Source organism: Pelobates fuscus, chromosome 9, assembly GCF_036172605.1.
Source record: "Pelobates fuscus isolate aPelFus1 chromosome 9, aPelFus1.pri, whole genome shotgun sequence".
Lineage (NCBI taxonomy): Eukaryota > Metazoa > Chordata > Amphibia > Anura > Pelobatidae > Pelobates > Pelobates fuscus.
Window position 1 is genome coordinate 98,551,104 of NC_086325.1, and position 20,113 is coordinate 98,571,216.

The 20,113-nt window shown below is 41.2% G+C and overlaps 1 protein-coding gene and 1 pseudogene across 1 annotated transcript in view; one reads left to right on the forward strand and one right to left on the reverse strand.

Annotated features, from left to right (window-relative positions):
- Positions 1–19,951, forward strand: part of LOC134572899 (phosphatidylinositol 3,4,5-trisphosphate 5-phosphatase 2-like) — a 91,023-nt gene extending 71,072 nt beyond the window's left edge. Inside the window, exons 15-23 of the mRNA XM_063432195.1 lie at positions 504–585; positions 2,746–2,829; positions 4,593–4,691; positions 8,800–8,888; positions 8,982–9,069; positions 11,764–11,940; positions 13,897–13,981; positions 18,006–18,231; positions 19,762–19,951. Of these exons, the coding sequence (XP_063288265.1) occupies positions 504–585; positions 2,746–2,829; positions 4,593–4,691; positions 8,800–8,888; positions 8,982–9,069; positions 11,764–11,940; positions 13,897–13,981; positions 18,006–18,222 (921 nt within the window). The 3' untranslated portion in view covers positions 18,223–18,231; positions 19,762–19,951. The remainder of the gene's footprint in view (positions 1–503; positions 586–2,745; positions 2,830–4,592; positions 4,692–8,799; positions 8,889–8,981; positions 9,070–11,763; positions 11,941–13,896; positions 13,982–18,005; positions 18,232–19,761) is intronic.
- LOC134572898 (tubulin alpha chain-like) lies at positions 6,341–7,898 on the reverse strand (annotated as a pseudogene).
- Positions 19,952–20,113: the final 162 nt, after the last annotated feature.

Below are 20,113 nucleotides of genomic sequence, written 5' to 3' on the forward strand. Positions count from 1 at the left end.
CTGAGTTCTGCGCCCCATGGATGTGTTGGCAGGCGTTGTTTGGGGTGACCACAGCTCTGCTGCGTGTTCGTCATGATCCCCGCCCCAGAGATACTCGAGGTCGCGGTATGCAGGCTTGTGGTAGGCCCCGGTTTTGCGTTTTGCCTTCAGATGTTTCGGGGAGTACTGGAAGGGCATCTGTAGATTCAGCAGGGTGTCCCCGGGCTGTTTATGGCGTTTGCAATGTCGGATGGCTGCTTGTTACCGAGATATTGTCGGGATTATAAGTTAGATTTGCGGAGCTGGGAGAAATGGCGTCCGGTCCCGTTTATTATTTAGCTGTTCCAATTACCCATAACACAAAATTAAGCAAGGTCTGTAATCTTTATATTACCTTTATGATTGTACATTTAGTGCTGGTACCTGTCCAGTCCTTAGAATTCAATTGTATGAAACAGTAATATATGTCACATTTCTATAATGATAGTATTTCTCATACATACATTGCGGTTTCTTCTGTATAGACTCGAATATTTGCCCCATCTTGGAGTGATCGCATTCTGTGGACCTCGTACCCAGACACTGATGTCAAGTGTTCTTCATATGGTGAGGTTTGTTACAGATATCAGATAAGGAAATATTTCTGTCTGTCAAACCATTTTATTTATCTATCGCCCTATCTACCTTCAACAATCTATCTAAATTTAATCTAATCTATACTAATGCCCTCAGAGCAGGGATATCTATATTGCTTTCATACATCTGTTCCAGTCTTACCCACCAAACCATGTTTCTTCCTCTCATTTCATAGCTATTCTATCCTTCTTTTATTTCACATGCCTTCATTTCCTACCCCATTTACAGATGTATTTTAATTCTAAAATGACTATTACGTATGAAATCTGTCTTGCCTTAAATGGAAATGATGAGCTCTGAGCATGGGGATTGGTTTAAACTACCCCTGTGTTATCTGTTTTGAAGTATACTATATACTATAAAAATTTAGACACCTCTACATTTTTTTTTAATTCCAATACAGGCACAGTTCATTCTGCTTAATGAGGTACTGATTAGGTGATCACCCTAAATGAATTCCTACAAAATGAGGAAAAGGTTAAAAACACTACAGTGGTCAGCACTCTTGCAACAGGACCAGCGGGATGGCAACATCACTGCAGTATTACCACAAAAGTAACTGGAATAAAAAAAATAGAAACTATTGAGGATGCCAAACAGTTGAAAATAAAGGTTTTGAGTGAGGAAAAGAAGGGTTTGATTCTGGCTTCACTGACAGAGTGATACATTGAGCATGAAGTTACTTCCATCCTTAAAATTTAAGATGGCTGTTCATTGGGGACAACAAGGCTACAGACTGGCAGAGGGTGAAAATGACTCTCTACTGACAAGGATGACCACCAGCTCATTTGAATGTCACTCAGCAACTGTAGTACGACATCAAGTGACCTGCAAAAAGAATGCCAAATGGCAGCTGGGGTGAAGTACATTGTTTGAAACAGGATCCTATGGGCAGGTCTGAAGTTCTGCAGTGCTAGAAAAAAAAGCGCTTCAACAATGGAAAACTAAGACGAGCCAGACTGAGGTTGCAAAAGACCATAAATATTAGACTGTTAAGGACTAGAGTAGGGTCATCTTCTCTGAGAGTCCACTTTTTATTAAGGTTGCCCAAAACCTGGTGTCTAATTATTAGACGGAGCCCTAGAAAGGCCTATAAGCCACAGTTTCTTGCACCCACTGTGATATTTGGTAAAAGATTAGTGATGATCAGGGGGTTCTTCAGCAAGGCTGAGTCATCTTAGTGAAGGACACATGAATTGAGCCACATACAAGGTTATCTTGGAAGCAAATCTGCTTACTTCTGCTCTGACAATGTTGCCAACACTGACAATTGGTTTTTCCAGAAGGACAATGCTCCATGCGACCACAGACCCGTCAATCAAGATGTGGATAGAGAAACACTAGATTAAAACCCAGTCATGGCCAGCAAAATCTCCAGACCCAACCCAAATTGAAAACCTTTGGAATGTGATTAAGAGAAGATGGATGGTCACAAGACATCAAACAAAGCCAAGCTTCTTTAATTTGTGCGCCAAATGTGTGTCATAAAGCCAACAGCAATGTAAAAGACTGGTGGAGAGAATGCCAAAGTACATGAAAACTGCGATTGAAATGGGCCCCAAGTTGCACTCTTACCTCAAGAGGTTAACCATTCTCAAATGGTTTAACCACAACTTTACCTCCAATGCCAATCCTTAGGTCCATCCTAGCGGCATCTGGCTTCTGAAATTTCAGTTTCAGGACGTGTGGAGTGCTGCTGGGCAGGGGTGCAGTTGGTTGGGTGAGAGTGGTCAGCTGATTCTCACAGCCAGTCATTGACTCCCACTTAACAAAACTGGAATGGAAAGAAAAGTATATTTTTTTCAAGCTTTTGTGAATGGGGAGTGACTGATTGGCTGAGAGCATCAGCTGAACACTCTCAGCCAACCAACTGCACCCCTGCCCAGCAGCACTCCACACTTCCTGAAACAGAAATTTCAGAAGCCAGATGCCGCCAGGGGGGACCTGAGGATCGGCCTGGAAGCAACATTTGGGTTAAACAGTTTGAGAGCAGTTTAACCCCTTGAGGTAAGAGGGTGCCCGGGGTCCTTCAGGCCTGGCTTTATTAAGATCAAGTTGTTTTGATGGATAAACTGTCCCTTTAAGTACATAAAGCAGTGCTCATAATTTCCCACTGTTACTATTTTATAGGTTGCACAGATGACATCGTAACCAGTGATCACTCCCCTGTGTTCGCCACATTTGACATTGGACTCAATAGTCAGGTTCAGAAAGGTGACTTTTTTTTGTACCTATATATTCTCAATACTAAATTGATTTTCTTTTGTCCGGTCCAGAAACAAAACTGAGGCAATACGTGTATGATAAAAGAATAGCTTTGTCCATGAATGTCTATAATTACTACTGTCCTTCCTTATAATTGTCTCAAATTATAGTCCCAGACAGTGAGATAATCCCTCACACTGTTTATTGTCCCTTCTTAATCCCTAAAGTAACATTATCAGTAGTAAAATGACCTTAGATAGACATGAATTGACCTGTCCTAGGAAAATAAGATCTGTAAAAAATGTTCACATAAACTTTATCTCACAGATAAACAGAATTCTGCACACATTATTACCTTCACAGAAATTTAGCATTTTGTCTGCAGCTTTTCATTAAAGGGACACTGTAGTCACCAGAACAACTACAGTTTCATGTAGTTATTCTGGTAAGTATAGTCAGCCCCTGCAGGCTTTTTAATGTAAACACAGACTTTTCAGAAAAAAGGTAGTGTTTTAATTACAGCCTAGGAACACCTCTAGTGGACACTTCTCAGATGACCACTAGAGGTGCTTCCTATGTCAGTGCTGCATAGTGTGCAACACTGAAGTTCAGCGTCTCCATGCTCTTCATGGGGACACTGAGCTTTACCTATAGAGATCCTGGTTGGCCAGGGTAGCGTTATGGGAAAGCATTGTGATTGGCTAAGATCTTCAATTCTGATGACGTCAGCCAAGGAGGTGGATCAGGGGTAGACCCAGACGTAAGGTGGTCTGTACAGTGCTAGAAAAAGGTGGTACGAGAGGCCGGCCACCTAAACTGTGGTTTTAGAACTATAGTGTCAGGAGGAATACATGTTTGTGTTCCTGACACTATTGCACCCTTTTAAAATCCTGCAGTTGTGGCCCTTACATCACTAAAAGTTCTATAACCCCTTCACTCCCAGTATCGAGTACAGAAATTTTTACTTTTGTGTATTTTTTTTAGCACAATTTAGTCCGTAAAGCCTCAGTCATCCTCATTTACAATATCGGACCGATTACCAGCCTCTGGACACTCCTTTAATTCCTGAAAGAGTGCTGAAAATGTCATCTCACCTTCTTCATGCATACAGTAAAGCAAGATTTTAAGGATCTTACCATTCTTATAGCCAGGAAGAGGGGAGGAATGAATGTGTTCAACCATATTTCCTGTTAGTCTTACATCTACATTAGCATTCCAGAGAATGACAAAGATTGCTTTAGCTTTTTTAAAGATACTTTTATTTAGAAATGTGTTTTACCTGTATTTCCTAGGAGCATTATGCTCAAATGCAAGCATTATTTGTACATTCTGCTGCTATTTATTAGTAAGCTGTACTGACAATAATACCATCAGTATCCTTATAAATAACTATAAGCAAGGCATTTTACCATTTTATTTTTCTATTTTCCTCACACTTACGGTGTTTGAGGAAAAAATATCTTTGCTTTTATACTAATATGTTAGACTCTGGCTGAAATATTGCAAAGCCTCATTCTACAAACTTTCTATAAAGAATTAACAAATAAATTAGAAACATTGTCATTTTTAGGTTTGTCTGAGATGCAATCTGTACCCAAAGTTGCTGTTTTATTATATGTTTACATGGTAGCTATGCATACCCTGTTTCAAATAAATGTTATTCTATTTTTTTTTTTACACAAAACCTGCTGTGTAGTTGAAGGGATCAAGAGGTTGTAGTGCTAGGCAATGGGACAATGGTCCTGGGATTTTATATGCTTTGTTTTATCCAGGTTTAAGCTGTACACTCCGTTTCCAGAGCATTGAGGTTATCATAAAAACTCATCACCGTTCCAGAGCATGTATCGAGTTTAGATCTTTGTGTCTACGAGGTAAGACATCTTCTTCATTCCATGAGGGCTACATCTAACATGTTAATTGATACTATAACTACCACCCATTCACTGTAAAGCTCATAGCGGTTTATTCCAGGGCTTAACAAATTTGCTTTGAATCTAGGAGCCAGCTAAAAAAAATTAGGAGCCAGGATTTTTTTCGAACAAACTCAATTTTATTTTCAGCAATAAAAATACAATTCTTAAAGGGACACTATGGTCACCAGAACCACTACAGCTTAATTTACTGGTTCTAATGTCTATATGAAAATTTACATTGCTACCTAGCAACACCTCTAGTGGAAGTCACTCAGACAGCGACTAGAGGTACTTCCTATTCCAGTGCTGCACATGCAGTGTTTCAATGTATCCATATGAGGAGATGCTGATTGTCGCAGTATGGCGTTTTGCTGCACATGTGCAATAGCCTCCCAATGCTTTCCTATGTCTTGTTGACCTTGTATAGAGTCAAGCATTCCAGTATCTGAATGTCATTGTGTCGTAGCCTTTCTTGTAGTTAATCCAAGCTGTGCACATATAAGTCTGTCTGATCTTAGATTCCTGTGTGATTGCTTGGTCTGCCAGCATCTGGTGTTTTGAACCTCATATGCACATGGATCTTGGAGGATATGATGCCTGGCAGGACCTTGCTGGCTGGAGGCAGGTGATTGGTCGGTAGTTAGATGGTGTTGTTTCCTTGTGAAGATTTTTTATAATCAGTATTGTTCTATTGTGTTAGCCAGCCTGCTGCTAGTAGCTAGTTGCTTTGTGGTGCTAGGCGTTCATGCAGCGCTGTTAATTTCTTTATTTAGTAGGTGTAGATCATGTCAGGACCTGTTGCTGACCAACTCCTCATGTGGGCTACCTGTTGTTGGATATCTTCTACTGTGATTGTGACAGATTCCTATTCTCTTTTTTTTTTTTTTGCATTGTACAAGCTTTATTGGTCAAACACCTGAATTCCAAGTTCTTGCAACACTGTCCTAGTGTCTGGTTATCTGCTCAGTTTTAAACAAAGGAAGGAATTCAGTTAATTTTTCAAGATGTAAGGACAGTCAATGCATGTGTATTGTGTAGCAACAGAAGTAAAGCTAGGGAAATGTAACATTAACTGACCTTACCTCAGTTTACCCCCTAGCTTTTTTCTTTTTTGTAATCGCAGAGTAAATTTGGAATTAATATTTTGCCTCCCCCTGATCTATAGCTTAGCTGCATCTCAATGACTGTTGAAGTGGGCCATTATCTACCCAAACAGTCATATGTAGTGATCACTGCATCACAAAGCTAAAAATCTTGTATATGTCAGCTTGTTTTTTGTAACAGGATCAATTTTGCCCAGCGTCGTCACAAAATGTTAGAAACAACAGCCAGACTTGCCAGAAGGGGCAACGCGGAGCTACTGAATTTACAGGGAGTATAGTGGACCCAACAACGAAAATAATGCAGTCACCCAAAATGCTCCCCCTTTGAGAGGCTAACCACTAACCTGTTGTCTTTGGAGATTTAAGAGCTACTAAATATCAATGTTCTACCCATGGTACTAGTCATTACATCACAAACTTGAAACATTACATTGTCTTTAGTTTTAAGTTTGACATGTCAATGTCGCAAACTACAAAATTCCAGAAGCATTAACACTGAACAGCCACATTTAAAATGGCACTTTATTTAAAAAAAATTAGACTCCAGATCAGAAGGTTCAGCAATAGAAAAGGCCCATTTCAAGTGAACATCAGGTCTAATACTCTTCACCTTCATCCTCTGCATCAGCACTATCTGCACCAACTTCCTCATAATCCTTCTCCAGGGCAGCCATGTCTTCACGGGCCTCAGAGAACTCTCCCTCCTACATACCCTCACCAACATACCAGTGCACAAAGGCACGTTTAGCATACATAAGATCGAATTTGTGGTCCAGGCGGGCCCAGGCCTCAGCAATTGCAGTGGTGTTGCTCAACATGCACACAGCACGCTGAACCTTGACCAGGTCACCACCTGGAACCACAGTTGGTGGTTGGTAGTTAATGCCAACCTTGAAACCAGTGGGACACCAGTCTACAAACTGGATGCTACGCTTTGTCTTGATGGTGGCAATAGCTGCATTAACATCTTTGGGCACAACATCACCACGATACAACAGGCAGCAAGCCATGTATTTACCGTGACGTGGGTCACATTTTACCATCTGATTAGCTGGCTCAAAGCATGCATTTGTAATATCAGCCACAGTCAGCTGCTCATGGTAAGCTTTCTCTGCAGAAATAACAGGGGCATAAGTGGCCAGAGGGAAATGAATACGAGGATAGGGCACCAAGTTGGTCTGGAATTCAGTAAGATCAACATTCAGGGCACCATCAAATCTGAGAGAGGCTGTAATAGAGGACACTATCTGACTGATAAGGCGATTGAGATTGGTATATGTGGGACGCTCAATATCTAGGTTTCTGCGGCAAATGTCATATATAGCCTCATTGTCCACCATGAAGGCGCAATCTGAATGCTCCAAAGTGGTGTGAGTGGTCAGGATGGAATTGTAGGGTTCAACCACAGCTGTAGAGACTTGAGGTGCTGGATAAATGGCAAATTCAAGTTTGGACTTCTTCCCATAATCAACAGAGAGACGTTCCATCAACAGAGATGTGAAACCAGAACCTGTACCGCCACCAAAACTGTGAAACACCAGAAAACCCTGAAGACCTGTGCACTGGTCAGCCAATTTACGGATCCTATCCAATACCAAGTCGATGATCTCTTTGCCGATTGTGTAGTGCCCACGAGCATAGTTGTTCGCTGCATCTTCTTTGCCTGTGATTAATTGTTCTGGGTGGAAAAGCTGACGGTATGTGCCAGTATCAATTACTGTTGGTTCCAGATCTACAAACACAGCCCTGGGGACATGTTTTCCAGCTCCAGTCTAACTGAAGAAGGTGTTGAAGGAATTGTCCCCTCCTCCAATGGTCTTGTCACTGGGCATCTGTCCATCAGGCTGAATGCCATGTTCCAGGCAGTACAGCTCCCAGCAGGCATTACCAATCTGAACACCAGCCTGACCAACGTGGATAGAGATGCACTCACGCATTATTGTCTGATCGTACGACTTCACACAGCAGAAACAGGAGGGAGAGGAAAAAAAAATGAAGAGTGACCGGAGTTTCGTGAAACAGGCAAGCCCTGGCTTCTCACCGACCGACAGTAAGGAGTCTCGGTAAGATCTGCCCCGACAGATTCCTATTCTGTGAGCATGCAGTGATCTGCTTTAAGGTCTAGTACCACTGGACCGTGGTGTTTTGTTATGCTTATTTCTCCCAGATGTTCTTCCAATACAGTTATGTCTCAGCTGTTGGTGGGCCTTGGGTGGATATGTTGTTACACTGCAGCTGGACACACCTTGGATAGATTTTTTGTAAAGAGGGCATACATACACATACATTTATACGTGTGTCTGTTTGTATCTGAAATCTCCTTGGTAGAGTGTCAGGGTAGGATGTACCCCAACATACAGAATTAAGTCACCTGACCAGGCAGAAAAGACAATAGATACATATTACTGGTCCTTAAAGGTTTGCCATGCTTAACATTGAATATGAGTGAGAAATCACAAAGTCAAGGATACAGAGGTACATATTAAGGAGAAACTTGCCTAGGCCAGGGATACAGAAAGCTGAGTAGTCAAGACAAGTGAAACATTGGTAAACCAGAAATTAGATATGCAAATGAATGTGCTCTAAGCTCACCACAAGGTAAACCACAACAGGTCAAAAGTCAGGTAGCAAGTTTGAGCTTATCTGGCCCTATCATCAGGTCCATTGTCAAATCCTGTCTCCCTCTGGCCCTGGTTAAAGTGATGAGGACTTGCTTTAATTGGAGACTCAATGCGTTCCCTGCACCTCTGAAAAGCAGAAGTAAGAGTATAAGAAAGGAGAAGATGCAACCCACGGTCAGGTGCATGCCAATTGCCATGTAAATGATTATTAAAGTTCATCAAAATGATTTTCAGCTGAAACATTTGGCCATGAGTTGTCTAACCATTTACGATTAAAGCCCATTATTAGCAATAATGACAATCCATTAACCCCTGAGTTTTTGGTTTACTGTGTCCATCCAGGGTCACCACAAAGTACCCCGAACAGTGTACTTTGCACCGAAGGCTCTGCATTTCTGAAACTTGGATGGACAATTGTAGATTTGCCAGAGGTAAAAAATTTAACTGTGTAGTCAAATTGCAAAAGGAATTGTATTTATCAAGTACATTTCTGTATTAATACATTGTGTTTTTAAACACCACAGCTCACACTGATTGGCCAGGATCCAAATGCTGACCCTACAGGACATCTACTGCTCAGCATCAAACCAGCAGATGGTGGAGAGTCCTATGGTACCGAGATTGTTGGGGAATACAAATCCATGGGTTTATAATTGTATTAAATGTTGGAGAGTGAAACATGCCCAGTAAACTTGGAGATCCATTTTAATTAATGTTAGAGAGGAAGGATACATTGGGTCCTGGGTCCAGAAAACATTGCATTGTTACAATAGGATACAATATTATAACAAAATACAATATACAAGCAATATATACACTGAACAAAATTATAAATGCAAAACTTTTGTTTTTGCCCCCATTTTTCATGAGCTGAACTCAAAGATCTAAGACTTTTTCTTTGTACACAAAAGGCCTATTTCTCTCAAATGTTGTTCACAAATCTGTCTAGATCTGTGTTAGTGAGTACTTCTCCTTTGCCGAGATAATCCATCCACCTCACAGGTGTGGCATATCAAGATGCTGGTTAGACAGCATGATTATTGCACAGGTGTGCCACTATAAAAGGCCACTCTAAAATGTGCAGTTTTATCATACAGCACAATGCCACAGATGTCGCAAGTTTTGAGGGAGCATGCAATTGGCATGCTGACTGCAGGATTGTCCACCAGAGCTGTTGCCCATGAATTGAATGTTCACTTCTCTACCATAAGCCTTCTCCAAAGGCGTTTCAGAGAATTTGGCAGTATATCCAACTGGCCTCACAACCGCAGAGCACGTGTAACCACACCAGCCCAGGACCTCCACATCCAGCATATTCACCTCCAAGATCGTCTGAGACCAGCCACCCGGACAGCTGCGGCAACAATCGGTTTGCATAACCAAAGAATTTCTGCACAAACTGTCAGAAACCATCTCAGGGAAGCTAAACTGCATGCTTATCGTCCTCATCGGGGTCTTGACCTGACTGCAGTTCATCATCGTAACCAACTTGAGTGGGCAAATGTTTATATTTGATGGAGTCTGGCACTTTGGAGAGGTGTTCTCTTCATGGCTGAATACTGGTTTTCACTGTACAGGGCAGATGGCATATAGCCTGTATGGTGTCATGTGGGTGAGCGGTTTGCTGATGTCAACGTTGTGGATCGAGTGGCCCAAGGTGGCGGTGGGGTTATGGTATGGGCAGGCGTATATTATGGACAACAAACACAGGTGCATTTTATTGATGGCATTTTGAATGCACAGTGATACAATGTTGAGATCTTGAGGCCCATTGTTGTGCCATTCATCCACGACCATCACCTCATAATGCACGGCCCCATGTTGCAAGGATCTGTACACAATTCCTGGAAGCTGAAAACATCCCAGTTCTTGCATGGCCAGCATACTGACCGGACATGTCACCCATTGAGCATGTTTGGGATGCCCTGGATCGGTGTATACGACAGCGTGTTCCAGGTTTTGCCAATATCCAGCAGCTTTGCATAGCTATTGAAGAGGAGTGGACCAACATTCCACAGGCCACAATCAACAACCTGATCAACTCTATGCAAAGTAGATGTGTTGCACTGCATGAGGCAAATGGTGGTCACACCAGATACTGTATGGTTTTTGGATGTCCCCGGACTCCCTTGGATCCCCCCAATACAGTAAAATTGCACATTTTAGAGTGCTCTTTTATTTTGGCCAGCCTAAGGCACACTTGTGTAATAATCATGCTGTCTAATCAGAATCTTGACATGCCAGACCTGTGAGGTGGATGGATTATCTTGGCAAAGGAGAAGTGCTCACTAACACAGATTTAGACAGATTTGTGAACAATATTTGAGTATTTGAGAGAAATAGGCCTTTTGTGAACATAGAAAAAGTCTTAGATCTTTGAGTTCACCTCATGAAAAATGAGGGCAAAAACCAAAGTGTTGCGTTTATAATTTTGTTCAGTGTATATACATACACACACATACATTTAACACATAATAGGTAATAAATATAGTCAACCATGACAGGTGTATTCTGTATTTAGGTATACTGCCATAGATCTCTTAAAAGATTTTATATTGAATGAAGATTTGACTCTGTCCCTGAGGTTATTCCACAAGTGCTCTGTAGGAAAATGGGTCTCGAGCCACTTTATTTTTGTATTGCGGTATGCTAGAAAAGTTGGAGTTTAGTGACTAACTGCAATCTGTTCAAATTGCTGAACTCCGAGGTGAAATGTATCTGTATCACAAACCTAAGCAAACACACAATGCAGTATGGTAATTCTGATTCGTAATTCTGACGCCCATGGTGCCAAAAAAAGATGAATGTTGGGGGAAAAAAAAAAGATTGATGGCTAGGGCATAAATGTGCATTTTAGTCCTAGATCATGTGAGAAGTGACTGAAAGAGGTTAAAAAAAAATGACGCAGTAAAAAAATAAATGTAAAAGATCTATTTATATATAGGCCCACTTATACACCCTTTTGGTTTGTCTGATTAGATTTCCAAAAAGTTTTTGCTAAACCGCCATAAGGACACCAAAAAAATAATTTTCAACAAAATTAGTTTTTCTGCCATTTACAACTCTGGGTCACAATGCATTTATTTAGCTCAACCAAAACTGATTTTCTGATAAATAATATCTGAGCCAAATCAACATCAGCGGTGGCTTAAACTGAAAACTGTACTGTTCATTAAATTAAATAGGGTTTTGCCTGTAATTATTTATGGGTTACCTGTAATTATTTATGGTTGGAGATCATTCTTTTTTTTTTAATTTGTCCACTTGTCATTGAGAATGTGAAGATAACTCCAATCTCTTCTTTAGGAGAGTGCTCTTTGTCTGTGCGTGCCCTTTGTAACAGTTGGGAAAACCACTTCGAAGCATTTTTGTCACAAAGGGGAGAGGAGACTGGATCTCTTCGTGGCCGGTTAAGTGAAATAAACATCTCTGAAGTCAACCTGGAGAAGAATCTTAAGTCAATGCATGGAGAAGCTGAGAAGAGTAAGATTTGTGCTCACTAATATTTCCAAATGTTATCTATACATTACTTGTTCTAAAGTTTGTAAACCAATTCCCGTTCCACTGAATACATTAATTGTTCATTCCATTTCATTGTTCCTTTCATCTCAGTAAGTCATTTCATATTTCCCCATCAAATACAAAATATTTAGTGTGCTCTAGTGCAGGCATAGGCAACCTTCGGCACTCCGGATGTTTTGGACTACACCTCCCATGATGCTTTTCCAGCATTATGGGTGTAAGAGCATTATGGGTAATGTAGTCCATAACATCTGGAGTGCCGAAGGTTGCCTATCCCTGTTATAGGGGATGCAGTGTGTGTTTGCGTGTAAGGAATGCATTGTATGTTTCTGTGTGTGAGTGTGTGTGTAAGGGGTGCAAGGTGTGTTTCTGTGTATGTAATTGAATGCAGTGTGTGTCTGTAAGGGGTGCATTGATTGTGTAAGAGAAGCAATTTGTTTCTGTGTGTAAGAGAATGAGTGTTTGTGTGAATGTAAGGGATGCATTGTGTGTTTCGGGTGTGTCTGTGTGTGAGTTGGAATGCATTGTATGTTTCTGTGTGTGTGTGTGTGTGTGGATGCATTATGTATGTGTGTAATGTAAAAGAGAGGGTTTGTAGGGTAGGATAGGGACTGAGAGGGGAGCAGCTCTTTATTTTTTTTAAAACAATTTCATAGTGCTCTCCCCTCTTGTCAATTATTGATTTCCCCTTCCCTCCTGTCCCTCCGTGTTCTCCCCTTCTGTCCCTTAGTGTTCTCCCTTGGCCCCCTGTCCCTCTGCAGTCCCCCCTTGGTGGTCTTCTCACTCCCCCCTCTCCCCCTTAGTGGTCCTCCCCCTCCCAAACCCGTTAGTGGTCCTCCCTCTCCCAAACCCCTTAGTAGACCTTCCCCTCCTCCCCCCACCCCCTTAGTGGTAATCTCCCCCCCAGTGGTCATTACCCTCTTCCCCCCCCCCCTTAGTGGTCCTTACTCTCCTCCCCTCTCCTTAGTGGTCCTCCGTCCTTACCCCCCTTTGGTGGTCCTTCCCCCCCCTTAGTGGTCCTCCCTCTCCCAAACCCCTTAGTGGTCCTTACTCCCCCCCTCCACTAGTGGTCCTTACCCCCCCCCTCCCCTAGTGGTCCTTAATCCCCCCTCTCCCCTAGTGGTCCTTACTCCCCCCTCCCCTCCCCTAATGGTCCTTACTCCTCCCCCCTCCCCTAATGGTTCTTACCTCTCCCCCTCCCCTAATGGTTCTTACCCCCCCCCCTCCCCTCTCCCCTAATGGTCCTTACCCTCCTTCCTGCCTATGTAACGTGGCCGGGTGGCCGGACTTCCTGTCAGTCCGCGGGCGGCCGGGTACAGGAAACAGAGGCCACGCTACATTGAGAGACCGGCAGGAGGGAGCGCTCTGCGCCTCCCTTCTACCGGTCACTCAAACCCGGCCGCCCTCCATACAGCAGTGCTGTGCCGCCTGGGGCTTGCTAAAGCGCTCAGGCGGAGCAGCATGAGGAGTCGCAGCAGGGACTCCGGGAACAGGGATCCGGCGCCCCCTGCTAAGGTGTGCCCTAGGCGGCTGCCTAGGTCGCCTTAAAGGTAGCGCCGGCCCTGTTTGTGACATAACTAGTACACAGAGTTACAGTTGCCATGTTTCTTAAAGTGTATATATAAATAACACATCTAACATCAACTGGAATAGAGAAATAGACAATCTCTGACTCCCCAGCTGCTGTGGTACAAAGGATCAAAAAACATATATATTTTGTAAAAATATATACTATAAAGGCTTTGTAATTGTGACAAGATCTGTAGGGGAAATAATGCCATATTGTGGATTATGCAGGTCTTTTGTTTTAATGTTTGTCTCCAGATGCCTTTAATGGCATTATTTTACGATAATACACACTACGCCATTCAGGGTCTCCATTCTCTTTCTAATCTGTGGGTTTTTTTTTCTCTCTAGTAAATGATAATTCATCAAATAACACACATACAACTGATTTCTCTTTTGAAACTCCTACCGTGCAACCTCTCAAACATTTAAGAAGGTATTTAATTACTTATGTTGTTTTATATATGTATTTACATATTACCTTATGTAACGGCACCCCCAGGCAAAAAAGGGGTTAACAGCCGTTTATTAGATCTTCCCCTTCCAGAGACACAGGCACATCTACTGCAGAACCCCAAACTCCCGAACAGGATACCAAGTAGCACTCCAAACTCCCGAACCGGAACCTCACGAATAGCTGCTAGCAGACGAATAGGAAAAGCTTCCAGGCGGCTTACACTCCTAGCAATCAGTCTCTATCAGCATACAGTGAATCCCCCCCAAGAACGAGACAAGACTCCGTGTTGAGGGTCAAGCAGTGGTCAGGTTTATTGAGGGCTACCTGCCCAGTATTTATGCAGGTCTCCCACCTGGTGGACACTCCCCTAGGGGACCAGATGGAAGACTGTAACACAGACAGACATGTATCACATTTCAGACATACAGAAGTACAACATCCCCACAATGCATCCTAATTTCCCACCCTCTATCCGGGAGATAATTGAGAAGTAATCCAATTATCTCCCAGGACAGAGGCAAAACTCCATTATACACGTGGGGACCCAAATACAGTAAAATACATTAAAATATACAATATTACATTTTATACATAAAACACAAACATATCACATATCCCCAGATAGCTGGGATCTGAGCGCACAAAACTACCGAATAGCGCTCAGATCCTATTCACACAGTTCAATTGCCATGGAGCCAGAGTCTTTAAAGGACCACTCTAGGCACCCAGACGACTTCAGCTTAATGAAGTGGTCTGGGTGCCAGGTACCTCTAGGATTAACCCTTTTTTTTATAAACATAGCAGTTTCAGAGAAACTGCTATGTTTATAATGAGGGTTAATCCAGCCTCCAAATCCTCTAGTGGCTGTCTCATTGACAGCCGCTAGAGGCGCTTGCGTGCTTCTCACTGTGAAAATCACAGTGAGAGCACGCAAGCGTCCATAGGAAAGCATTGTAAATGCTTTCCTATGCGACCGGCTGAATGCGAGCGCGGCTCCTGCCGCGCATGCGCATTCAGCCGATGACGTCGCGATCAAGATGGAGAGGAGGAGGAAAGCTCCCCGCCCGGCGCTGGAAAAAGAGGTAAGTTTAACCCCTTCCTCTCTCCAGAGCCCGGCGGGAGGGGGTCCCTGAGGGTGGGGGCACCCTCAGGGTACTCTAGTGCCAGGAAAACGAGTATGTTTTTCTGGCACTAGAGTGGTCCTTTAATTACACGAATTGGCTCCATGGCATAGCTATCTGGGTTAACACATTCACATATACAAACTACCGAATTAACCGGTGTTTGGCTAAATCGCACAAATAGGAACCAGGGGGCTGGAGGCTCAGCGGTGCCTGCACATAAAAGTGTCCGCTTTTAGTGCACTGATTCCGGGCTGAGCACCGCTGGCCGTCCGGGGAGCTCCATAACACCACCACCTAGCGGCCGCTAAGTATAATCGCGGCCACCCAGTAACAGTCACTGGGTGGTCAATTGACTGCACACGCTCGTTAACCGCTGCTTCAGGGAGGTAGATTGAAGGCACACGCTAGCTTCTGGGTGGCCAATTAACAGCGCCTGCCGGCTCCCCACGGCTCTGGGGAGGCTAACAGAAGGCGGTTCGTGCGGTAGACAGAATCTACCGAACGGCTGTGCAGAAAGGCATGAATAAACCTTTCTGCACAGTAAAATTAACCCTTTAACTGCCGGTCCATAGTCCAAAGGCAGCAGGCGGGCAACCAGGCTTCTCCTAGCAATGTGGCGAGATTGCTCTCGTCACAACTTATAAATAAATATGAAACATCTGACAAAGTGATTTCCCTGATATGATGCAACAAAGATAAACAATATAGTCCAAACAGCACAACCTAAAAATAATAATAATAAAAATAATAAGCAGAAAGAGAATTAAAGTAAGACAAAGTAGAATGTAATACACAAGATCTCAGCTGTGAGAGTACTACAATGTGATGGGCAGACAAATATATGAGGATTTTCAAAAGCATGACATATCTTTTTATCCAGGAAGCCAATATTATATCAAATAACTTAAGTGTATTATTAATTGCGGCACAATAGCCTTTCTCTGTTTTTTTTTTTTTTTATCGGATTGATATGTTTTTTTAGCAAACACAGAGTTTAACAAAATGGGTCTTTGATTTTTTTGAACATCTAGCAATAGTAAGTTTTGCAGCAAGAAGATTATTCAGCTTTATAAGTTCAAGACAATCATTTCTAATACTTAAACGTAGCATCTGATATGCAGTAAAATGATCCCTTATACCCATAAGAGTATGTAAAATGTAACTGCCTACCAGGTTTCTTTTGAATATTGGATATTCCAACTAGACATGTTGAATAGTCCTTAAATAGATATTACATACCTTTAAATGTTTAGGAATTGTTGTGTAACTCTACAAGGTTTAATTATTATTTTGATATTCATAATATATTGGATCAATTCCATAATATTAAAATGGTGATTAAATATTACTCACAGAGGAAGTTTACTTCTCCTTGTAAGTTAGAAAAAAAAGAATAGAAATAATTTTATATATAAGATTGCCTATAAAAAATAATTTTAGTTCTGAAACAGTCCTCAGCCAAAAATGAAAATAGGTCATTCATTCTCATATAGATGGGTATATTACATTACACAGCTTAAGAAATGCATGAATAGATTTTAATGTCTGTTTCTGATCAAATCCCCTATCCTAATAATTTCATTTTTACCCATGTATTTAGTCAGCTATAAGATTAGTCAGGATACTGCTTTAGTTGATGCTAAGAGTGGTCTTAATTGGTTAATTGTTATATAATCCCTGTTCACAGCAACAAGACTTAGTAGCATCCATTATAATAATGCTAAAAATTTCTAAACCTTGTTGGTCTTTTTAAACCATGGTAAAGGTAATAAACTGATATCTAAGAGCAACCCCCCTCCTAATTTTTAAACCATTGGTTCATTAGTGCTTGCACATATTCTCACGAGATACCTTCATTGTAAAGATTATATGGGGAACTGGGATTTTCCAGGATTTACAATAGCATGTTTACTTATCCCTAAATTTAACAAGTACGCATTTGTGAGTTGTCAAATTTAAACATAAATGTACAAATCCACACATCTTTATCCTGCAACCTCCATCTTAGAGCCTTGTTATAAGCTCTGTCCTTTGTACCAGGCAGTCAGCACAGAGAAAACATACAGATAAGAGGAGATTGGGGTTATGTACAAAAATGTTTCTGTTCTCAAAAGTGTGTCTGTTTTGCAAAAATGGAAAAGGGGCAGGGTCACTAATACAATATGCCTGATGTTCCATTTGTTTTCAAGGTGATAGCCTCGCACTTAGTACTTTAGATCACTTTTATACAAAACCCTAGTGTTTTGAGTTCTCCTTCTCATTTGCAGTTTGCCCTGGCTGTCTCTTTTCTGAACTGGGTTATGATGCGATTTGCTAAATGTGTAATATAAATCAAAAAGAAAACAGACTTTAAAACAAGTTATAGATGATTTCATGTTTTATTCAATTATGTAAACTCCAGGTAAGTAAAATATCCCTTTCATGTCTAGCTTCATGTAAGAAAATATAACATTCTCATTTAACCAACTTTATCATTATAAAAAGCAAGTTTAAATATGTCATCATCTTAAGGCAATCCTATTAACATCATTTGTTATTTGCCAAAATCTGCACTGTTAAAATGTATGGTAAGGGAGCCAGCAGACAACCTTGACTGGCATTCTTCGACTCCAAACCATTTAGACAAAAAAATTCAGTCCATTTTGTATTTTTGTTTTCTCATTAGATTAATGTACATATAAAAGCAAGTGAGTTGCATAGTGAGTGATGAGTGAGTACTCTTGAAGCTTGAACTCCATTAATCTCAGTACAACTTATTTATGTTGCTTTTACCTTTACCTCATTTTGTATTATAATATGCAATTACTTTGTCTATTCTTCACAATTCCAAGTTCCTTCAACAAACCTGAAAAGAAAAAACCTTGTCTTTATCTTTTCAGACGACGACCTGCTAGCATATGTGTCGCTGGCAGCTACAGCAATGCTGAGTATTTTCTTTTTGAATCTATCCAGTCCCCACACACCCCAACCTCCCCCCGGCCTCGCTCAGCACATGTGAGCGGAGAACATGAAGTGAGCACTGAACACAATGCCAGAAGAGAATTCATACAGAGTCACGGTGCACCTAGAAGCAAAAGACCAAGCAGCAAATATTGAGAACATCAGGTGGGACCGAAGCAGCAGTGTATGTAAGCAATTGAGGACCCTGATCTGGAGTATTTTTATTTGTCCAGTTCATGGTACAGCCTTAGAAATCTCTATTCATTCTCCTTAGCATTGCTCTGTGGATCTACAATGTCATATCCAGCAGTTGTATTCACGTTGTCAATGGAGGCAGCTAACATAGAGACAGATATATCTTTGTTTCTTCTTACTAGATTTGTACATAAAACCTTTAAGTGGTATGCAGAATGACTGGTTAACTGGGACTCAAAAGTCAGTGACAGCTGAAACTCCTGCAACGTCTATTACAAAGATGTGGACCACAATATTATTTTATAAATGTAATGCATCAAATTCACTAAATTGTCAAATGTTCGGAATTCAAACTAAATTTAAAACGGACATTTTACGACAAAATAGACCTATTGAAAACAAAGTTGACTTAAAGAAGTTTTTCAATTGAGCTATCGTGGCCTAAAACTTGAAATTCAAGTTTTTCTTTGATTACCATCAATGCACACTTTAGTAAATAATCCTGACAATGTATTACTATGAATTGCAAAAAACTAGACTACAGTAGACTAGACTACAGTAGAGAGAGGCCAATTATAGAGCTCTGTGCTGGTGAGATGCCTATCTAGGAAAAACTAACAGGTCGTGGGTGAGTGGCAGTTGAGACTTTTTTTTTTATATATTCAGCAAAGTACTACCTTTATTCTCATGTATTCCACTTTATACTTGGATTCCTTGGAGTATATGTTTGCTGTATACAACAGCTTTTAATGACAACTCAGGAAGAGGTGTAAACAGATAACCATTCATTGACGGCCGTTTCGTTGTTAATGTAACTCATCAGCATGAGGCACTGCAAATTTGAGATTTCTGTAGGAAAAGCAAGTCTTATGTCTTGACTGGTGGGTGCAGATCTGTGTTTAACAATGTATTTACTATCCACTGACTTCAGGTGGAAGGGCACATTTCTAAACACTGCCTGCAACAATTAGGACCACACCTGTATTAGCTATGTAGCCAGGTCCCAGGGCCTAATTGGTACACCAGTATAGTAAAGTACTCCATATTAGACCACTTACTCACCACTGTGGCCATTGCAAGAGAGAGTTAGTGTGTATGAGAAAGAGAGATATTAAGTTCTACCCCAGGTAGAAAAAGAAAGAAGGGGAAACATCTTTATTATTTAAATTTTTATTATTTCCGATTATAGTTGCCACAACACTAGGCATGATCTGTGCAAGTAGCAAGGAATGGTCATTATATAACAGCACATCGGCTTGTTTATTCACGTTATAAAAGGTTCAGCCATATACTAGACTTAGTAGAAAACAAAAATACGACTAAACCAAACCCCCCAAAAGGTACTCGATTTATTTAACATGATGAGTTGTGGCGTTTTTTTTCTTTGCTTCAATTTGGTTAAATTTTAGATTGGTGAAGCTAGCCATAAATTATACTGTGGTATGCATGGTAGTTTTAAGATATTGTCTTTGATGTTCCTTTTACTTCCCTGATCACTAGTTATTCTGACGCTGAGCGATGGAGCAATATGGTCCTAGAAGAATTATGGGTTACTGCACCAATTCATCACGACCACTGGATGGCAGCACTATGCAGAAGTTCTCTGATTTCTGTACAATTTTTGATGCACACAATTCTGTATTGTTATTATGCCTGTATTATTTCACAATAAAACTGATTGTTTTTTAAACATCTGAATCTCTTTTATCATATAATCTTGACTATAATCTTTATCATATAATCTTCCCTCCATCTCATCCGTACTCTGTCTTCTTTTCTTTCTCTACCTCTCACTAAAATTCTCAATCTCTCTCTCTCTCTACTCTGGCATATCTCCATCGCCCTTCAAACA